This window comes from Pseudophryne corroboree, chromosome 3 (genome assembly GCF_028390025.1).
Source record: "Pseudophryne corroboree isolate aPseCor3 chromosome 3, aPseCor3.hap2, whole genome shotgun sequence".
NCBI lineage: Eukaryota > Metazoa > Chordata > Amphibia > Anura > Myobatrachidae > Pseudophryne > Pseudophryne corroboree.
This window is the reverse complement of record NC_086446.1, coordinates 769087370-769109560: the sequence shown is the minus strand read 5'-3', so window position 1 is coordinate 769109560 and position 22191 is coordinate 769087370. Positions and strand designations below refer to the sequence as shown.

At 50.2% G+C, this 22191-nt stretch overlaps 1 protein-coding gene across 1 annotated transcript in view; it reads right to left on the bottom strand.

The window, feature by feature from the left end:
• The window catches only part of LRRC23 (leucine rich repeat containing 23), a 44094-nt gene extending 27054 nt beyond the window's left edge, over nt 1–17040 (bottom strand). Inside the window, exons 1-3 of the mRNA XM_063962482.1 lie at nt 16944–17040; nt 4305–4463; nt 2548–2660 (exon numbers count right to left, since the gene is read on the bottom strand). Of these exons, the coding sequence (XP_063818552.1) occupies nt 2548–2660; nt 4305–4463; nt 16944–16982 (311 nt within the window). The 5' untranslated portion in view covers nt 16983–17040. The remainder of the gene's footprint in view (nt 1–2547; nt 2661–4304; nt 4464–16943) is intronic.
• Nucleotides 17041–22191: the final 5151 nt, after the last annotated feature.

The following is a 22191-nucleotide window of genomic DNA, read 5'->3' as shown; positions in this document are numbered from 1 at the left end:
CCTTACTCATTATGCAGACAGACAATACAACATACAAAGACAGACAACCTGCACGACTCAGTAAATAGTACTAAGGTGTCTCTATATATATATATTTATATATATATATATATATATATATATCTGGCAAAGTGTAGTGCACGTGGCCAGTACTATATGAAACTGATCCCAAATTCCCACCTACACCCCTGCGCCTCCGGTGGAGTAGAGATGTAGTACAGGAACGTTCTGGAATCACAAACTGGAAGACAGGAAGCAAGATTAAAATGGCCACCATGCCTCACAGTGCAGGGTATATGTAACAAGTGCAGCCAACCCTGTAATATAGGCTTAACAGCCTATTTCATCAATGTCACCCCCCTTATGCAGCCCTCCGCTAATGTCATCTCCCCCCCCCTTCTGCTCCCTCCCCCGTGGCCCGTGTACCGCTGTCTGAGCGGGAATTACCGGGGCGCGGGTATCTCACTCCCAGCGCAATCAGGGTGCAGGGAGCCGGGGAGCGCTGTAATGGAGCGCGGTCCTACAGCGGCGGCCGGCGGGTGTGAGCGGCGGCCGGCGGGTGCGAGCGGCAGGTGAGCGCGGCGGCCGGCGGGTCTCAGCGGTGGAGGCGGCGCTGCTCGGAGCGGTTGCCGGGGCGCCTGTCAGGAGAGGCGGTTGCGGGCGCAGTGAGAGCGGCGTCAGTGACCAGTGTCCCCCCAACAGCGGGGCGGCAGCGTGCGCTGATCGCCCCGTACCCCAAGCATACCTGACTCCAGAGGCGAAGGCTGTGACGGGGCTTCTATCTGTAAGCTCTGTCCAGCTGTAGCAGCAGTCAGGGAATGAGCTGCGTGTGGCTGTGAGGGTGCTCTTTGTGAGGACCGACACGCCATGCGCTGCTCCGTGCAGCGGCACTATCCCGGACCCAAGTTTTTACAGAAACTGGGAAGGGATGTGCTGTGAGCAAAAAATGTAAAAGTAGAAAAAAAAAAATTAAAATATTCAAAGTAGTGTGGTTAAGCTCCACACAAGCCCTGTTGCTACGAGAAGCACAGAAAAAACACTGAGGTACTCTGGGATATGGAGGGGAGGAGAGTTCTAAATTTTAATATTCAGTGCCTTGTTCCTACGGAAACCGTCCATATCCCAAGAGTACTCCAGTGACCCCTAGTGGATGAAAAAGAAAGTAGTAGTGTAAGGCAGGAGTGGGGACTCTCTGTAGTAGTAGTAGTGTGAGTAAGGCAGCAGTGGGCACTATCTGTAGTAATAGTAGTAGTGTGAGTAAGGCAGGAGTGGGGACTGTAGTAGTAGTGTGAGTAAGGTAGGAGTGGGTACTGTCTATAGTAGTAGTAGTAGTAGTAGTAGTAGTAGTAGTAGTAGTAGTGTGAGTAAGGTAGGAGTGGGGACTGTCTGTAGTAGTAGTGTGAGTAAGGCAGGAGTGGGGACTGTGTGTAGTAGTAGTATGAGTAAGGTGGTAGTAGTAGGGTCTGTCAGTAGTATTAGTGTGAGTAAGGCATGAGTGGGCACTATCTGTAGTAATAGTAGTAGTGTGAGAAACGCAGGAGTGTGAACTGTCTACAGTAGTAGTAGTGTGAGTAAGGCAGGAGTGGGGACTGTAGCAGTAGTGTGAGTAAGGCAGGAGTTGGTACTGTCTATAGTAGCAGTAGTGTGAGTAAGGTAGGAGTGGGGACTGTCTGTAGTAGTAGTGTGAGTAAGGTAGGAGTAGGGTCTGTCAGTAGTAGTAGTGTGAGTAAGGCAGGAGTGGGGACTCTCTGTAGTAGTAGTGTGAGTAAGGTAGGAGTAGGGTCTGTCAGTAGTAGTAGTGTGAGTAAGGCAGGAGTGGGGACTCTCTGTAGTAGTAGTGTGAGTAAGGCAGAAGTGGGGACTCTCTGTAGTAGTAGTGTGAGTAGGGCAGGAGTGGGGACTGTCTGTAGTCGTAATGTGAGTAAGGCAGGAGTAGGGTCTACCAGTAGTAGTAAAGTGAATAAGGCAGGAATGCGGACTCTCTGTAGTAGTATTAGTGTGAGTAAGGCAGGAGTAGGGTCTGTCAGTAGTAGTAGTAGTGTGAGTAAGGCAGGAGTCGGGACTCTGTGTAGTAGTAGTGTGAGTAAGGCAGGAGTAGGGTCTGTCAGTAGTAGTAGTGTGAGTAAGGGAGGAGTAGGGTCTGTCAGTAGTAGTAGTGTGAGTAAGGCAGGAGTAGGGTCTGTCAGTAGTAGTAGTGTGAGTAAGGGAGGAGTAGGGTCTGTCAGTAGTAGTAGTGTGAGTAAGGCAGGAGTAGGGTCTGTCAGTAGTAGTAGTGTGAGTAAGGCAGGAGTAGGGATTGTCAGTAGTAGTAGTAGTGTGAGTAAGGCAGGAGTAGGGATTGTCAGTAGTAGTAGTGTGAGTAAGGCAGGAGTAGGGTCTGTCAGTAGTAGTAGTGTGAGTAAGGCAGGAGTGGGGACTCTCTGTTGTAGTGTGAGTAAGGCAGGAGTAGGGTCTGTCAGTAGTAGTAGTGTAAGACAGGAGTGTAAGGCAGAAGAAGAGAACAGGTAATGATAAATCACCAGTTAGAGTTGAATGATTTTTACTTACAAATCATTGACTTCCAGTTTGACGTAGGCATGAGCCAGTCCGTTTCCAGTCTTACATAGTAGAGACAGGGCTTCCTTAAGCATTTCTTCAGTCAGCGGCACATGGGGAGGAGGCTGTAAGAGACGACGACACAGTCATCACCCGCTAACACGCCACTACACGGATCTGTTACCTGTGACTACCGTGGTGTCACGCAATTATTGCTCTGCTGTTGAGAGTAATCATAATCTCCTCTGGGCCTGATTTAGAGGCGGGCGGAAACTGTTCGCAATGCACATGATCTGAGTCGCACTGCGCGTGTGCCACAATGGTTTTGCAACGGTGGTCACAGTGCGAAACTGGAAGCAGCTTGACACTTTAGTGCAAGTGGACAATGATTGTCTGGTTCAGGGCAAATGTTTCACCTAAATGCAATGTTAGTAAATGGGCCATAGAGACGGGGTGTTACAAATGCCGGAATCCCGACACAACTCAGGAGACCGGCGCCGGAATACAGACTGCCGGCATTACGAAGGTAAGTATGGGCGGACAGCTTAGAGTTAGGGAGCAGAGGGGTGGGGGGGGTTTCGGGGTGTGGTGGTTAGACATAGCCGTCACCCCCGATGGTTAGCCGTAACCGCCTACCCCCGGAGGGTTAGCCATAGCTGCCGCCCCCCGAGGGTTAGGGTAGGGGTGTGGGAGGGTCTGGTGTTCAGATCTTTAGTGTTGGGATGCCGCTGTCGGTTACATACCAAACCCACAGAGACTGCTCCTTATGTACTGAGATTATGGTGGGAATTCAATTGTGGGCAGATGTATGCACCCTGCCAAATTAGCGCAGCAGTTGCTTTGCTTTACGGCAGCGACAGCTCTTGCACAAAAGTGTTCGCTACTACATAGGGCAGCAAGCATTTTTGCGTGAATCGGCCATGTGAAATGTGCGAGAAGGTTGTCAGTGTTTAAACACCACGGCAAAGGCAATTCACATCCTTCCCCCACAATTGAATTCCCCCCTATACCTCTGATATTAGCACTCTTGCAAAGACTAATTATAACTGTACCTTCTATTGCAACTTCATTATTACTCTGTACCTATGTGTGTATAGTGGGCCAAAGAGTGTATAGTCCTTTTATTCTGCCCTATCGCTGGACTACAGGATTGTTCTAATTTGTCAGTGTATAAAGCAAGCTGCCTGGTATTTGTTCACTACGTGCAGACGCAGCCAGTATATTACCTGCATGCAAAAAGATAATTGCATTTGCTTCCCTCTCACTGCACCATGGTTTGTTCCGGGAGTATATTTCCCTCAATTGCTCTTACAGCTAACTCTGAATAAGGCCCAATGTGGCCAAGTCTGACGCATCTGTGGGCACTTTCCCGTACGCACGCAGCAGCCAGTTTACTACCTTACACTAATGCAAGCGTTTGCCTGTCTGTGGCGATTGTCCTTACATTTCATGCATATAGCATCACTGCATGAGCAAGTGATAAATGCAGAAGACGCGTTTCACAACATTGCAAAGCATCAGGCTAATGCGCAATTGCTAAATATGTTCCCCAAACTGCTTATTTCAATCATTGTTCTGCCAACCCCCGACATACGGTGGAAGCAGCTATATTTATGGGTGGGCCCATATTCCTGGGCATTCAGTCTGTGGTGTCAATCAGGCAATACATCCATGGTGAGCTAATACTGTTTCCCTGTATGTAGGTGATACGTATAAAACTCCGTCCTGTGACTGTAACACATGGGATCTTCCATATATTCTGCCATCACCTCTTCTACTTCCGGTTCTTCTTCCTCATTCTCCTCCTCATCCTTGTCTTCTCTCTTGTGCTCCTCGTCTCCTTCCTCGATGTCTTCATTTGTCTCTTCTGCAGGCTCCTCAGCCTCCTGTCCCTCCTCCAAACCCTCGTCTTCAGTGTCTGACATCTCCTGAGAGCACAGACAACAAAGACATATGAAATTATTCAAATAATAAGAGGTGGAATATGGGGGGTCATTCCGAGTTGTTCGCTCGTTATTTTTTTGTCGCAACGGAGCGAATAGTCGCTAATGCGCATGCGCAATGTCCGCAGTGCGACTGCGCCAAGTAAATTTACTATGCAGTTAGGAATTTTACTCACGGCATTACAAGGTTTTTTCTTCGTTCTGATGATCGTAATGTGATTGACAGGAAGTGGGTGGTTCTGGGCGGAAACAGGCCGTTTTATGGGTGTGTGCGAAAAAACGCTACCGTTTCTGGGAAAAACGTGGGAGTGGCTGGAGAAACGGGGGAGTGTCTGGGCGAACGCTGGGTGTGTTTGTGACGTCAAACCAGGAACGACAAGCACTTTACTGATCGCAGATGCCGAGTAAGTCTGGAGCTACTCAGAAACTGCTAAGAAGTGTCTATTCGCAATTCTGCTAATCTTTCGTTCGCAATTTTAATATGCTAAGATTCACTCCCAGTAGGCGGCGGCTTAGCGTGTGCAAAGCTGCTAAAAGCAGCTAGCGAGCGAACAACTCGGAATGACCCCCATGGTACATTAATGGCAGAAACAAACATTTTCATAGATCCATTTTGACGGACCGTAGGGAGCAGTATTACTGTAGTATATACAGTATCAGTGGGAAGCAGAGGAGTTAGGGAGCAGTGTTACTGCAGTATATATAATATCAGATGAGAAGGCAGAGGAGATAGGAAGCACTATTACTGCAGTATATATAGTATCAGTGGGAAGCAGGGGAGACGGAACAATATTACTGTATTATATGCAGTACATACAGTATCGGGAGGAGGCGGAGGAGATGGAGCAGAGTTACTGCAGCACATACAGTATCAGGGGGAGGTGGAGGAGACAGGGAGCGGAGTTACTGCAGTACATACAGTATCAGAGGGAGGCGGAGGAGACAGGGAGCAGAGTTACTGCAGTACATACAGTATCGGGGAGGCGGAGGAGACAGGGAGCAGAGTTACTGCAGTACATACAGTATCAGAGGGAGGCAGAGGAGACGGAGCAGAGTTACTGCAGTACATACAGTAACAGGGAGGCGGAGGAGACAGAGCAGAGTTACTGCAGTACATACAGTATCAGGGGGAGGCAGAGGAGTCAGGGAGCAGAGTTACTGCAGTACATACAGTAACGGGAGGAGGCAGAGGAGACGGAGCAGAGTTACTGCAGTACATACAGTATCAGGGGGAGGCAGAGGAGATGGAGCAGAGTTACTGCAGTACATACAGTATCGGGGAGGAGGCAGAGGAGACGGAGCAGAGTTACTGCAGTACATACAGTAACGGGGAGGCGGAAGAGACAGAGCAGAGTTACTGCAGTACATACAGTATCAGGGGGAGGCAGAGGAGACAGGGAGCAGAGTTACTGCAGTACATACAGTAACGGGGAGGCGGATGAGACGGAGCAGATTTACTGCAGTACATACAGTATCAGGGGGAGGCAGAGGAGACAGGGAGCAGAGTTACTGCAGTACATACAGTAACGGGGAGGCGGAGGAGACGGAGCAGAGTTACTGCAGTACATACAGTATCAGGGGGAGGGGGGAGCCGAGGATATGAGGCGACAAGGAGCAGAGTTACTGCAATACATACAGTATCGGGGAGGGGGAGGAGACAGGGATCAGAGTTACTGCAGTATATACAGTATCGGAGGGAGGCGGAGGAGACAGGGAGCAGAGTTACTGCAGTACATACAGTATCGGGGGGAGGCGGAGGAGACAGGGAGCAGAGTTACTGCAGTATATACAGTATCGGAGGGAGGTGGAGACAGGGAGCAGATTTACTGCAGTACATACAGTATCAGAGGGAGTCGGAGGAGACGGAGCAGAGTTACTGCAGTACATACAGCATCAGGGGGAGGCGGAGGAGATAGGGAGCACTATTACTGCAATATATATAGTATCAGTGGGAAGCAGGGGAGATAGGGAACAATATTACTGCATTATATGCAGTACATACAGTATTGGGGGGAGGCAGAGGAGACGGAGCAGAGTTACTGCAGTACATACAGTATCGGGGGGAGGCAGAGGAGATAGAGAGCAGAGTTACTGCAGTACATACAGTAACGGGGAGGCGGAGGAGATGGAGCAGAGTTACTGCAGTACATACAGTATCAGGGGGAGGGGGGGCGGAGGATATGAGGAGACAAGGAGCAGAGTTACTGCAATACATACAGTATCAGGGGGAGGGGGAGGAGACAGGGAGCAGAGTTACTGCAGTATATACAGTATCGGAGGGAGGCGGAGGAGACAGGGAGCAGAGTTACTGCAGTACATACAGTATCGGGGGGAGGCGGAGGAGACAGGGAGCAGAGTTACTGCAGTATATACAGTATCGGAGGGAGGCGGAGACAGGGAGCAGATTTACTGCAGTACATACAGTATCAGAGTGAGTCGGAGGAGACAGGGAGCAGAGTTACTGCAGTACATACAGTATCAGGGGGAGGCGGAGGAGATAGGGAGCACTATTACTGCAATATATATAGTATCAGTGGGAAGCAGGGGAGATAGGGAACAATATTACTGCATTATATGCAGTACATACAGTATTGGGGGGAGGCAGAGGAGACGGAGCAGAGTTACTGCAGTACATACAGTATCGGGGGGAGGCAGAGAAGATAGAGAGCAAAGTTACTGCAGTACATACAGTAACAGGGGGAGGCGGAGGAGACAGGGAGCAGAGTTACTGCAGCACATACAGTAACGGGGAGGCGGAGGAGACAGGGAGCAGAGTTACTGCAGTACATACAGTATCAGGGGGAGGCAGAGGAGATAGGGAGCAGAGTTAATGCAGTACATACAGTATCGGAGGGAGGCGGAGAAGACAGGGAGCAGAGTTACTGCAGTACATACAGTACCAGGGGGAGGCAGAGGAGACAGGAAGCAGAGTTACTGCAGTAAATACAGTATCGGGGGGAGGCGGAGGAGACAGGATGCAGAGTTATTGTAGTAAATACAGTATCGGGGGGAGGCGGAGGAGACAGGAAGCAGAGTTACTGCAGTAAATACAGTATCGGGAGGAGGCGGAGGAGACAGGAAGCAGAGTTACTGCAGTACATACCGTATCAGGGGGAGGCGGAGGAGACAGGGAGCAGAGTTACTGCAGTACATACAGTATCAGGGGGAGACAGGGAGCAGAGTTACTGCAGTACATACAGTATCGGGGGAGGTGGAGGAGACAGGGAGCAGAGTTACTGCAGTACATACAGTATCAGGGGGAGGCGGAGGAGACAGGGAGCAGAGTTACTGCAGTACATACAGTATCAGGGGGAGGCAGAGGAGACGGAGCAGAGTTACTACAGCACATACAGTATCGGGGTGAGGCAGAGGAGATAGAGAGCAGAGTTACTGCAGTACATACAGTATCGGAGAGGAGACGGAGCAGAGTTACTTCAGTACATACAGTAACGGGGAGGCGGAGGAGACAGAGCAGAGTTACTGCAGTACATACAGTATCAGGGGAGGCAGAGGAGACAGGGAGCAGAGTTACTGCAGTACATACAGTAACGGGGAGGCGGATGAGACGGAGCAGATTTACTGCAGTACATACAGTATCAGGGGGAGGCAGAGGAGACAGGGAGCAGAGTTACTGCAGTACATACAGTAACGGGGAGGCGGAGGAGACGGAGCAGAGTTACTGCAGTACATACAGTATCAGGGTGAGGGGGGGCGGATGATATGAGGAGACAAGAGCAGATTTACTGCAGTACATACAGTATCAGGGGGAGGCAGAGGAGACAGGGAGCAGAGTTACTGCAGTACATACAGTAACGGGGAGGCGGAGGAGACGGAGCAGAGTTACTGCAGTACATACAGTATCAGGGTGAGGGGGGGCGGATGATATGAGGAGACAAGAGCAGATTTACTGCAGTACATACAGTATCAGGGGGAGGCAGAGGAGACAGGGAGCAGAGTTACTGCAGTACATACAGTAACGGGGAGGCGGAGGAGACGGAGCAGAGTTACTGCAATACATACAGTATCAGGGGGAGGGGGAGGAGACAGGGTGCAGAGTTACTGCAGTATATACAGTATCGGAGGGAGGCGGAGGAGACAGGGAGCAGAGTTACTGCAGTACATACAGTATCGGGGGGAGGCGGAGGAGACAGGGAGCAGAGTTACTGCAGTATATACAGTATCGGAGGGAGGTGGAGACAGGGAGCAGAGTTACTGCAGTACATACAGTATCAGAGGGAGTCGGAGGAGACAGGGAGCAGAGTTACTGCAGTTCATACAGTATCAGGGGGAGGCGGAGGAGATAGGGAGCACTATTACTGCAATATATATAGTATCAGTGGGAAGCAGGGGAGATAGGTAACAATATTACTGCATTATATGCAGTACATACATTATTGGGGGGAGGCAGAGGAAACAGAGCAGAGTTACTGCAGTACATACAGTATCGGGGGGAGGCAAAGGAGATAGAGAGCAGAGTTACTGCAGTACATACAGTAACGGGGAGGCGGAGGAGACGGAGCAGAGTTACTGCAGTACATACCGTATCAGGGGGAGGGGGGGGCGGAGGATATGAGGAGACAAGGAGCAGAGTTACTGCAATACATACAGTATCAGGGGGAGGGGGAGGAGACAGGGAGCAGAGTTACTGCAGTATATACAGTATCGGAGGGAGGCGGAGGAGACAGGGAGCAGAGTTACTGCAGTACATACAGTATCGGGGGGAGGCGGAGGAGACAGGGAGCAGAGTTACTGCAGTATATACAGTATCGGAGGGAGGCGGAGACAGGGAGCAGATTTACTGCAGTGCATACAGTATCAGAGTGAGTCGGAGGAGACAGGGAGCAGAGTTACTGCAGTACATACAGTATCAGGGGGAGGCGGAGGAGATAGGGAGCACTATTACTGCAATATATATAGTATCAGTGGGAAGCAGGGGAGATAGGGAACAATATTACTGCATTATATGCAGTACATACAGTATTGGGGGGAGGCAGAGGAGACGGAGCAGAGTTACTGCAGTACATACAGTATCGGGGGGAGGCAAAGGAGATAGAGAGCAGAGTTACTGCAGTACATACAGTAACGGGGAGGCGGAGGAGACGGAGCAGAGTAACTGCAGTACATACAGTATCAGGGGGAGGCAGAGGAGACATGGAGCAGAGTTACTGCAGTACATACAGTAACGGGGAGGCGGAGGAGGCGGAGCAGAGTTACTGCAGTACATACAGTATCAGGGGGAGGGGGGGGCGGAGGATATGAGGAGACAAGGAGCAGAGTTACTGCAATACATACAGTATCAGGGGGAGGGGGAGGAGACAGGGAGCAGAGTTACTGCAGTATATACAGTATCGGAGGGAGGCGAGGAGACAGGGAGCAGAGTTACTGCAGTACATACAGTATCGGGGGGAGGCGGAGGAGACAGGGAGCAGAGTTACTGCAGTATATACAGTATCGGAGGGAGGCGGAGACAGGGAGCAGATTTACTGCAGTGCATACAGTATCAGAGTGAGCCGGAGGAGACAGGGAGCAGAGTTACTGCAGTACATACAGTATCAGGAGGAGGCGGAGGAGATAGGGAGCACTATTACTGCAATATATATAGTATCAGTGGGAAGCAGGGGAGATAGGAAACAATATTACTGCATTATATGCAGTACATACAGTATTGGAAGGAGGCAGAGGAGATGGAGCAGAGTTACTGCAGTACATACAGTATCGGGGTGAGGCAGAGGAGATAGAGAGCAGAGTTACTGCAGTACATACAGTATCAGGGGGAGGCAGAGGAGATAGGGAGCAGAGTTACTGCAGTACATACAGTATCGGAGGGAGGCGGAGAAGACAGGGAGCAGAGTTACTGCAGTACATACAGTACCAGGGGGAGGCAGAGGAGACAGGAAGCAGAGTTACTGCAGTAAATACAGTATCGGGGGGAGGCGGAGGAGACAGGAAGCAGAGTTACTGCAGTAAATACAGTATCGGGGGGAGGCGGAGGAGACAGGAAGCAGAGTTACTGCAGTAAATACAGTATCGGGAGGAGGCGGAGGAGACAGGAAGCAGAGTTACTGCAGTACATACAGTATCGGGGAGGCGGAGGAGACAGGGAGCAGAGTTACTGCAGTACATACAGTATCGGGGGAGGTGGAGGAGACAGGAAGCGGAGTTACTGCAGTACATACAGTATCGGGGGAGGTGGAGGAGACAGGGAGCGGAGTTACTGCAGTACATACAGTATCAGGGGGAGACAGGGAGCAGAGTTACTGCAGCACATACAGTATCGGGGGGAGGCGGAGGAGACAGGGAGCAGAGTTACTGCAGTACATACAGTATCGGGGGGAGGCGGAGGAGACAGGGAGCAGAGTTACTGCAGTACATACAGTATCAGAGGGAGGCGGAGGAGACAGGGAGCAGAGTTACTGCAGTACACACAGTATCAGAGGAAGGCGGAGGAGACAGGGAGCGGAGTTACTGCAGTACATACAGTATCGGGGAGACAGGGAGCAGAGTTACTGCAGCACATACAGTATCGGGGGGAGGCGGAGGAGACAGGGAGCAGAGTTACTGCAGTACATACAGTATCGGGGGGAGGCGGAGGAGACAGGGAGCAGAGTTACTGCAGTACACACAGTATCAGAGGAAGGCGGAGGAGACAGGGAGCAGAGTTACTGCAGTACACACAGTATCAGAGGAAGGCGGAGGAGACAGGGAGCAGAGTTACTGTCCAGGAGGGACACAATGCTCTGCTTCTGGACTTTTAATTTATGATTGCCGGCACCTGTGTTGAACAGGTTAATGGATAAGAAAGGTGTTACAGCACAGGTGATGGCAATCATACATTGAGAGAAAAGTCCAGGAGCAGACGAGGCTGAAGTTAGCTCCTTATACGTCAGGCGCAGAGCATTCTGTCCCTCCCGGAGATGGTCATGTTAGGAGGTATGTATACAGTATCAGGGAGAGGCAGGGAGCAGAGTTACTGCAGTTTATACAGTGTTAGCGTATATAATAAGATTTTACTCACCGGTAAATCTATTTCTCGTAGTCCGTAGTGGATGCTGGGTACTCCGTAAGGACCATGGGGATAGACGGGCTCCGCAGGAGACTGGGCACTCTAAAGAAAGATTTAGGTCTACCTGGTGTGCACTGGCTCCTCCCCCTATGACCCTCCTCCAAGCCTCAGTTAGGACACTGTGCCCGGAAGAGCTGACACAATAAGGAAGGATTTTGAATCCCGGGTAAGACTCATACCAGCCACACCAATCACACCATATAACTCGTGATAGGAACCCCGGTTAACAATATGATAACAATGGAGCCTCTGAACAGATGGCTCGCAATAACAACCCGATTTTTGTAACAATAACTATTTACAAGTATTGCAGAAAATCCGCACTTGGGATGGGTGCCCAGCATCCACTACGGACTACGAGAAATAGATTTACCGGTGAGTAAAATCTTATTTTCTCTGACGTCCTAGTGGATGCTGGGTACTCCGTAAAGACCATGGGGATTATACCAAAGCTCCCAAACGGGCGGGAGAGTGCGGATGACTCTGCAGCACCGAATGAGAGAACTCCAGGTCCTCCTCAGCCAGGGTATCAAATTTATAAAATTTTGCAAACGTGTTTGCCCCTGACCAAGTAGCAGCTCGGCAAAGTTGTAAAGCCGAGACCCCTCGGGCAGCCGCCCAAGATGAGCCCACCTTCCTTGTGGAATGGGCTTTTACAGATTTAGGCTGCGGTAGTCCCACCGCAGAATGCGCCAGCTGAATAGCGCTACAAATCCAGCGCGCGATAGTCTGCTTAGAAGCAGGTGCACCCAGCTTGTTGGGTGCATATAAAATAAACAGCGAGTCAGTTTTCCTGACTCCAGCCGTCCTGGAAATATAAATTTTCAGGGCCCTGACTACGTACAGAAACTTGGAATCCTCCAAGTCCCTAGTAGCCGCAGGCACCACAATAGGTTGGTTCAAGTGAAAAGCTGATACCACCTTCGGGAGAAACTGAGGACGAGTCCTCAACTCTGCCCTATCCATATGGAAAATCAGATAGGGGCTTTTACATGACAAAGCCGCCAATTCTGACACACGTCTGGCCGAAGCCAGAGCCAACAACATAACCACTTTCCACGTGAGATATTTTAAATCCACAGTCTTAAGTGGCTCAAACCAATGTGATTTCAGAAACTCCAAAACCACATTGAGATCCCAAGGTGCCACTGGGGGCACAAAAGGAGGCTGAATATGCAGAACTCCCTTGACAAAAGTCTGAACTTCAGGCAGTGAAGCCAGTTCTTTCTGGAAGAAAATAGACAGGGCCGAGATCTGGACCTTAATGGACCCCAATTTGAGGCCCAACGTCACACCTGCTTGCAGGAAATGCAGGAATCGACCCAGTTGAAATTCCTCCATTGGGGCCTTCTTGGCCTCACACCAAGCAACATATTTTCGCCAAATGCGGTGATAATGTTTTGCGGTGACATCCTTCCTGGCCTTGATCAGGGTAGGGATGACTTCCTCCGGAATGCCTTTTTCCTTTAGGATCCGGCGTTCAACCGCCATGCCGTCAAACGCAGCCGCGGTAAGTCTTGGAACAGACAGGGTCCCTGCTGCAGCAGGTCTTGTCTGAGCGGCAGAGGCCAAGGGTCCTCTGCAAGCATCTCTTGAAGCTCCGGGTACCAAGCTCTTCTTGGCCAATCCGGAGCCACGAGAATAGTTCTCACTCCTCGCTTTCTTATTATTCTCAGTACTTTGGGTATGAGAGGTAGAGGAGGAAACACATAAACCGACTGGTACACCCACGGTGTCACTAGAGCGTCCACAGCGATCGCCTGAGGGTCCCTTGACCTGGCGCAATATCTTTTTAGCTTTTTGTTGAGGCGGGACGCCATCATGTCCACCTGTGGTTTTTCCCAACGGTTTACCAGCATCTGGAAGACTTCTGGATGAAGTCCCCATTCTCCCGGGTGGAGGTCGTGCCTGCTGAGGAAGTCTGCTTCCCAGTTGTCCACTCCCGGAATGAACACTGCTGTCAGTGCTAACACATGATTCTCTGCCCATCGGAGAATCCTTGTGACTTCTGCCATTGCCCTCCTGCTTCTTGTGCCGCCCTGTCTGTTTACATGGGCGACCGCCGTGATGTTGTCTGATTGGATCAGTACCGGCCGGTTCTGAAGCAGGGGCCTTGCTTGGCTTAGGGCATTGTAAATGGCCCTTAGCTCCAGAATATTTATGTGAAGCGAAATCTCCTGATTTGACCACAGTCCTTGGAAATTTCTTCCCTGTGTGACTGCACCCCAGCCCCGAAGGCTGGCATCCGTGGTCACCAGGACCCAGTCCTGTATTCCGAATCTGCGGCCCTCTAGTAGATGAGCCCTCTGCAGCCACCACAGCAGCGACACCCTGGTCCTTGCCGACAGGGTTATTCGCTGTTGCATCTGGAGATGGGACCCGGACCATTTGTCCAACAGGTCCCACTGGAAAGTCCTTGCGTGGAACCTTCCGAATGGAATCGCCTCGTACGAAGCTACCATTTTTCCCAGGACTCGTGTGCATTGATGTACCGACACCTGTCCCGGTTTTAGGATGTCTCTGACTAGAGATGACAACTCCTCGGCTTTTTCCACTGGAAGAAACACTCTTTTCTGGTCTGTGTCCAGAATCATTCCCAGGAACAGAAGACGTGTCGTCGGGACCAGCTGTGACTTTGGAATATTGAGAATCCAGCCGTGCTGTTGTAGCACTTCCCGAGAAAGCGCTACCCCCACTACCAACTGTTCCTTGGACCTCGCCTTTATCAGCAGATCGTCCAAGTACGGGATAATTAAAACTCCCTTCTTGCGAAGGAGTATCATCATTTCGGCCATTACCTTGGTAAAGACCCTCGGTGCCGTGGATAACCCAAACGGCAGCATCTGGAACTGATAGTGACAGTCCTGTACCACAAATCTGAACCTGTACTTCCATGTGCCGCTTAGAGTCGGCATCGCCAGACCATTGCCGAGTCCATAACCCCCTTCTGGCGGCAATGGACATAGCGCTTATTCTTGATGCCAGCCGGCAAATATCCCTCTGTGCATCACGCATGTATAAGACTGCATCTTTTATATGCTCAATCGTCAGCAAAATATTGTCCCTATCCATGGTATCAATATTATCCGACAGGGAATCTGACCACGCAGCAGCAGCACTGCACATCCAAGCTGATGCAATCGCTGGTCGCAATATAATGCCCGTGTGTGTGTAAATAGCTTTTAGGGTAGCTTCCTGCTTTCTATCAGCAGGTTCCTTCAGGGTAGCCGTATCCGGAGACGGTAGTGCCACCTTCTTTGATAAGCGTGTCAGCGCCTTATCTACCCTAGGGGGTGTTTCCCAACGTGACCTATCCTCTAGCGGGAAAGGGTACGCTGCCAATAACCGTTTTGAAATTATCAATTTCTTATCGGGGGAAGTCCACGCTTCCTCACACACCTCATTTAATTCCTCAGATGTAGGAAAAACTACAGGTAGTTTTTTCTCACCAAACATAATACCCTTTTTTGTGGTACCTGGGGTATTATCAGAAATGTGCAAAACATTTTTCATTGCCTCAATCATGTAACGGGTGGACCTATTGGAGGGTACACTAGTCTCATCATCGTCGACACTGGAGTCGGTATCCGTGTCGACGTCTGTATCTGTCACCTGAGGTAGCGGGCGTTTTAAAGCCCCTGATGACATTTGAGACGCTGGAACAGGCACAAGCTGCGTAGCCGGCTGTCCTATGTCGTCAAACCTTTTGTGTAAGGAATTGACACTTTCACGCAATTCCTTCCATAAGTCCAACCACACAGGTGTCGACCACGCAGGGGGTGACATCACATTCACAGGCATTTGCTCCGCCTCCACATCATTTTGCTCCTCATACATGTCGACACCGCAGTACCGACACACAGCAGACACACAGGGAATGCTCTTACAGAGGACAGGACCCCACAAAGCCCTTTGGGGAGACGGAGGGAGAGTATGCCAGCACACACCAGAGCGCTATATATCACAGGGATATCACCTATAAAAACGTGTTTTCCCCTTATATCTGCATAATATATTTATACTGCGCCTAATTTGTGCCCCCCCTATCTTTTTTTACCCTTTCTGTAGTGCAGGACTGCAGGGGAGAGCCAGGGAACGATCCTTCCAGCGGAACTGTGAAGGAAAAATGGCGCCAGTGTGCTGAGGGAGATGGCTCCGCCCCTTTTCGGCGGGCTTTCTCCCGCTATTGTAAAAGTTCTGGCAGGGGTTAATAAGCACCCATATAGCCCCTTCGGCTATATATGGTGCCAGTTCGCCAGCCAAGGTGTTAATATTGCTGCTCAGGGCGCCCCCCCCCCCCAGCGCCCTGCACCCATCAGTGACCGCAGTGTGTGGTGTGCATGAGGAGCAATGGCGCACAGCTGCAGTGCTGTGCGCTACCTTGGAGAAGACAGAAGTCTTCAGCCGCCGATTTTCCGGACCTTCTTGCTTCTGGCTCTGTAAGGGGGACGGCGGCGCGGCTCCGGGAACGGACGACGAGGTCGGGTCCTGTGTTCGATCCCTCTGGAGCTAATGGTATCAAGTAGCCTAAGAAGCCCAAGCTACCACCACTTAGGTAGGTTCGCTTCTTCTCCCCTTAGTCCCTCGATGCAGTGAGCCTGTTGCCAGCAGGTCTCACTGAAAATAAAAAACCTAACATATACTTTCTTCCTAGGAGCTCAGGAGAGCCCCTAGTGTGCATCCAGCTCGGCCGGGCACAGAAATCTAACTGAGGCTTGGAGGAGGGTCATAGGGGGAGGAGCCAGTGCACACCAGGTAGACCTAAATCTTTCTTTAGAGTGCCCAGTCTCCTGCGGAGCCCGTCTATCCCCATGGTCCTTACGGAGTACCCAGCATCCACTAGGACGTCAGAGAAAATATCAGTATATACACATAGTATATAGTGTCAATTTATATAGCATCAGTGTGTATAGTTTACAGTAGTATCAGTATATAAAGCATTAGTGTACATAGCAGGGACGTGCGGTGAGCTAAATGGCTCAGGAGGCACTGGCTAACCCCCCACCGCACGTCACTGGTACATAGTGTATACAGTATCAATGTATATAGCATTAATGTATCTTATAGTAGTATCAGTATATAAGGTATTAGTGTACATAGTATATGTAGTATAATGATTATATAGTTTACAGTAGTATCAGTATATAAAGTATTAGTGAATATAGTATATGTAGCATAATATCAGTTTATATAGTATCAGTGAATATAATAGTAGTATCAGTAAATATAGCACTAGTGTACATAATATATATAGAATGCTTATATAGCTTAAAGTAGTATCAGTACTGTATATAAGGCTACTTACAGCAGTAACAGTATATACAGTAAGAATTAGTGTACACAGTATATATATATATATATATATATATATATATATATAGCACAGGACACATCGCTCTCACCTCGTTGCTGGCTGCGCTGGTTACTATGGCAACAGACATCACCGGAAGTCGGAATGAGCGTTCCTGGTAACCATAGATAAGACCGGAAGTAGTTCTTGACCGATGTCCATGACAACAGATAGCCTCGCCCACACTGCGACCAGCTCTGCCCCGCCCATGTGACGTCATCCCGGGCCCTGCTGTCACTCACACATGGTCCCTGCTACTATAGTCTAGTAATAAGTGCGCCTCACCCGTACACCTCACAGGGAAGGTATTGTATAAACTGTGGAACTACAATACCCAGCATTCTCTGAGGGCAGTTGTGAAACAAACAAAAAAATCAAAAAATTTGCTTTTCACTGAAATAATTACATTTTTGGTGCATGAACTAACGAAGAAAAAGTTGTTTTGGGGGAATTTGAGGCAATTATTATATTTACTGCAATAATGATGTAATTATTTGCACAATTTGCCTAATTGTAAACTTCCAAATTCCTACTTAGTTATTGGGGTTGGCGGTGGGGGTGTCCGAGGGGTTCTGAAGCAAGTCCCGACATTTTCACCTTGAAATGAAGACTTCCCCACCTTTTCACCTGCTCGGGGGCGAGGGTATCAACAAAAACACCCAAATTTACTCTGAAAAAGAAATGTGAGTTTATAATTGAATTGTGAATGTAATTCGCAGTGCAAGTTCCCTGTGACTACAGCTCGCAGTACCAAACTCACACCTAATTGAATTCCCCCCTCTCTCCCCCAATTGTTTTTTTCTATTTATCTCAAAGACAGGGACATGAATCTGCTTTTCCCCGAGCTATGGCGACGGGTTGGTTATGGGATGCCGGCGGTCAGAATCCCGACAGGGGCTCTCAATTCAGGTAACCCTATTCCTAACCCTCAACTCCCCTTCCCCCCCCTACCCCCCCTCCCCAGCCTAACCCTATCCCTCCCTTTCCACGGCCTAACCCTCCCCGGCATACTTAAGTTGGGGATACCGGCATCCGCATTCCAGCGAGTGTTGGCATTCCGTCACCGGTTTTCTGTCCGCTGGCATCCTGTATGTCAGGAACTACATCCCATGACAACATTAATGGCCTAGAAACGGGTGTGGTTCATCAAATCGACAGTGTCTAGGTCGACAATGTTTAGGTCGACCACTATAGGTCGACATGGATGGAAGGTCGACAGGGTTTCTAGGTCGACGTGCTAGGTCGACAGGTCTAAAGGTCGACATGAGGATTTTTATTTAATTTTGTGTCGTTTTCTTCGTAGAGTGACCGGGATCCCAAATTAGTGCACCGCGTCCCCTCGCATGACTCGCTTCGCTCGCCATGCTTCGGGCATGGTGCCTTCGCTCCGCTACCGCTTCGCTCGGCACACTTTACCGTTCCAATCGTAGTCCACGTGGATCGTTAAGTATGAAAAAATTAAAAAAAAGAAAAAAAATTGAAAAACTCATGTCGACCTTTAGACCTGTCGACCTAGCACATGTCGACCTAGAAACCCTGTCGACCTTCCATCCATGTCGACCTAGTGATTGTCGACCTATAGTGGTCGGCCTAAACATTCTCGACCTAGACACTGTCGATCTTCAGACCGGATCCCCTAGAAACAATGAGGGGTGGTTTAGCTTTCGCAGTCTAGTTATACCCCTTTTCCACTGCCGCTAAAACCCGGTTCATTGTCGTGATAACCTGGGAGTGGCTCAGTGGCAAAGGGTTAACCCAAGCCCCGTGACCCGGAAATCCAACCCGGCTAGCTTGCAGGGTAGTTCCCGGGTAGGACCCGGGTTGCGGCCAGTGTAAACGGGTAAGCTGGGTCGATGCGACCTGGCACCCATTTGCAGTATAGAGAGAGCCGGCGCTAGGAGATGATCTAATCTCCCAGCGCCGGGGGCTGCACCTATGTGCGATGACGTCACAGCCCCTGCAGTAAGCTGGGTCCTGCCAACAGTCTGAAAGGGGTCTCAGCCGGGTCACACCCAGGTTGGACCCATGTACAAGATCCCGTGTGCGACTCAACATTTTATTCTAAAAGAGGTATTATTGTCCATTCATTCTAATATCCCTCAATCCTAATAGGAAATATATATGGAAAGCATTCAGCATCCAGCTGGTGGGCGGGATCCTGACCACGATATGCCCTGAGCGGGGCGAGTGCTAGCAAGCCCCTTGCAGGCTCGCTACACTCACCACGCTGCGGGCACGGTGGCTCGCTGCGCTTGCCGCAAGATTTATTCTCCCCCTATGGGTGTCGTGGACACCCATAGAGGGAGGAAATCCTGTGGCGTCGGGATTTCGACTAGAGGTATGGTGACCGCTTAACGCTTAACTCACAGACTGGACCCTGCAAGTCCAGAAATAATAGGGTATTGTAGCTGTAAAATGGTAATAATGTAATCTCCAATTTCTAGGCTCTAGAGTGCCATAACCTTAAGGCCCCTGTTTAGAAAATGTGCCCTGCGAGATGGAGGCACTTGAGGGAGCTCTTAAGGCCCGTATACACTGGTCGATATATCGGCCGTTCTCCTGAATGGCCGATATATCGCGGGACCGTCGGCCAGTGTGTACGGCCGATAAGTCTATGAACTCCGTCGTTCACAGATGTATCGCGTCGGTCCCGCAGCACAATCGACGGCCAATATATCTACCGATAAATTGGCGCGTCGCTGTGTGTGTACGACCGCCCGTACACATGCTGCGTCGGCCGACCGCCCATACACATGCTGCGTCGGCCGACCGCCCGTACACATGCTGCGTCGGCCGGCGGTGATTGACAGCTGAACTGGGCGGGCGTGTGTACACGCCCGCCCAGTTCATGACGTCAGTCCCCGACGGATCGGGCAGTGTGTATGCTGAACACACTGCTCGATCCGTCCATAGATATATCTGCAGATCAATTGATCTGCAGATATATCTATTAGTGTGTACCCACCTTTAGAGTTTCTCTGAAAAGACTTAATGTTAGGTTTTTTATTTTGGGGAGATGAACGCCAGGCTCTCCTGGATGCTCGCTCCCACAGCTTGCCGTCCCCCCTCTTCAAGCCAGAAGTCAGAAGACAGGTGAGTATGTGAGGAAAAGACATCCTCTCTTCAACAAAGACGGCATATAGAGGTACCGCACAGCATGATTTGCTCAGTGCGTGCCAGGCTCCCGGACTGTACACACCGCTGGGTGCAGGGCGCTGGGGGGGGGGGGGGGGGGGGGGGGCGCCCTGGGGAGCTAAAAATACCTCATAAATAAGGCTGGCATATCTGTACAGTGCACTGGCACTGCCCGCAAACCCCCGCCAGGATAAACATGTAAAAATAAGCGGGAAGAAGCGCGCCATGTTGGGGGCGGGGCTTCTTCCTCCAGGCTCATTCGGCGCCATTTCCTCCTCCAAGCAGCAGCGCTGGTCCTTCCTCACAGCAGACAAGTACCAGGGGCTATAAAAACGAGGGAGGGCAGATTATTTCCATACAGATATATAGCGCTGCAGCTCTGTGACACTTGAGGGTGTTTTTTTCAGACCTGCACTTTGGCGCTGGGGTGTGAGCTGGCTCCTTTCCTTTTGTTCCCTCACAGGCTTTTCTTTGGGTGCTGTTAGGGAGACAACATGTCTGAGGCAGAATTTTCCTCTCAAGGGGATCATTTATTGGGGACACCAAATGGTTTGGGGGTCCTGTCGGCACCGCCGACGGCTGATTGGTTAACTGCTTTAATGCTTTAAATGCTAATGTTACACTGTTAAATCAAAAGTTTACTGAATCTGACTCTCAGCTGCAGATTTGGAAGAAATCAGTAGATGACGCTTTATTTCAAGGGTCACTGAAACGTAGTGTTGACCAATTAGATGACACAGACACCGACACGGACTCTGATACCGGTCCGATTATGCTGATTCTAGGTTAGATCCTAAATTGGCTAAGAGTATTCAATATATGATTGTGGCTGTCAAAGACATATTACGTATTGACGAGGACCCCTTTACACCAGAAACGAGGGTCCTTATTTACAAAGAAAAGAGACGCTCGGTTTCTTTTCCTCCTTGTTTTGAACTAAATGACCTTTTTGATGGCATTTGGAATACACCTGATAAGAAATTTCTCATTCCTAATAGGATCAAGGTGGCATACCCCTTTCCCGCAGCGAATAGGGATAAGTGGGAAATACCACCCACAGTGGACAAAGCCCTAGCACGCTTGTCTAAACAGGTAGCGCTCCCTGCGGCTCAGTCGACGACTCTTAAGGAGCCGGCTGATCGTAAGCAGGAGGCTACTTTAAAAGCTATTTTCTCTGACGTCCTAGTGGATGCTGGGACTCCGTCAGGACCATGGGGATTAGCGGCTCCGCAGGAGACAGGGCACAAAAATAAAGCTTTAGGATCAAGTGGTGTGCACTGGCTCCTCCCCCTATGACCCTCCTCCAAGCCTCAGTTAGGTTTTTGTGCCCGTCCGAGCAGGGTGCAATCTAGGTGGCTCTCCTAAAGAGCTGCTTAGAAAAAGTTTTAGGTTTTTTATTTTCAGTGAGTCCTGCTGGCAACAGGCTCACTGCATCGAGGGACTTAGGGGAGAGAAGTCAACTCACCTGCGTGCAGGATGGATTGGCTTCTTAGGCTACTGGACACCATTAGCTCCAGAGGGATCGAACACAGGCCCAGCCATGGAGTCCGGTCCCGGAGCCGCGCCGCCGACCCCCCTTGCAGATGCCGAAGATGGAAGAGGTCCAGAAGCAGGCGGCAGAAGACTTTTCAGTCTTCCTGAGGTAGCGCACAGCACTGCAGCTGTGCGCCATTGTTGTCAGCACACTTCACACAGCGGTCACGGAGGGTGCAGGGCGCTGGGGGGGCGCCCTGGGCAGCAATGTATAATACCTTTTTATGGCTAAAAATACATCACATATAGCCCTTGAGGCTATATGGATGTATTTAACCCCTGCCAGATCTCACAAACTCCGGAGAAGAGCCCGCCGAAATAGGGGGCGGGGCTTATTCTCCTCAGCACACAGCGCCATTTTCCTGCTCAGTTCCGCTGTGAGGAAGGCTCCCAGGACTCTCCCCTGCACTGCACTACAGAAACAGGGTAAAACAGAGAGGGGGGGCACTTTTTTTGGCGATATTACTATATTTAAGCTGCTATAAGGATACAACACTTATATAGGGTTGTTCCCATATATATTATAGCGCTTGGGTGTGTGCTGGCAAACTCTCCCTCTGTCTCCCCAAAGGGCTAGTGGGGTCCTGTCTTCAATAGAGCATTCCCTGTGTGTCTGCTGTGTGTCGGTACGT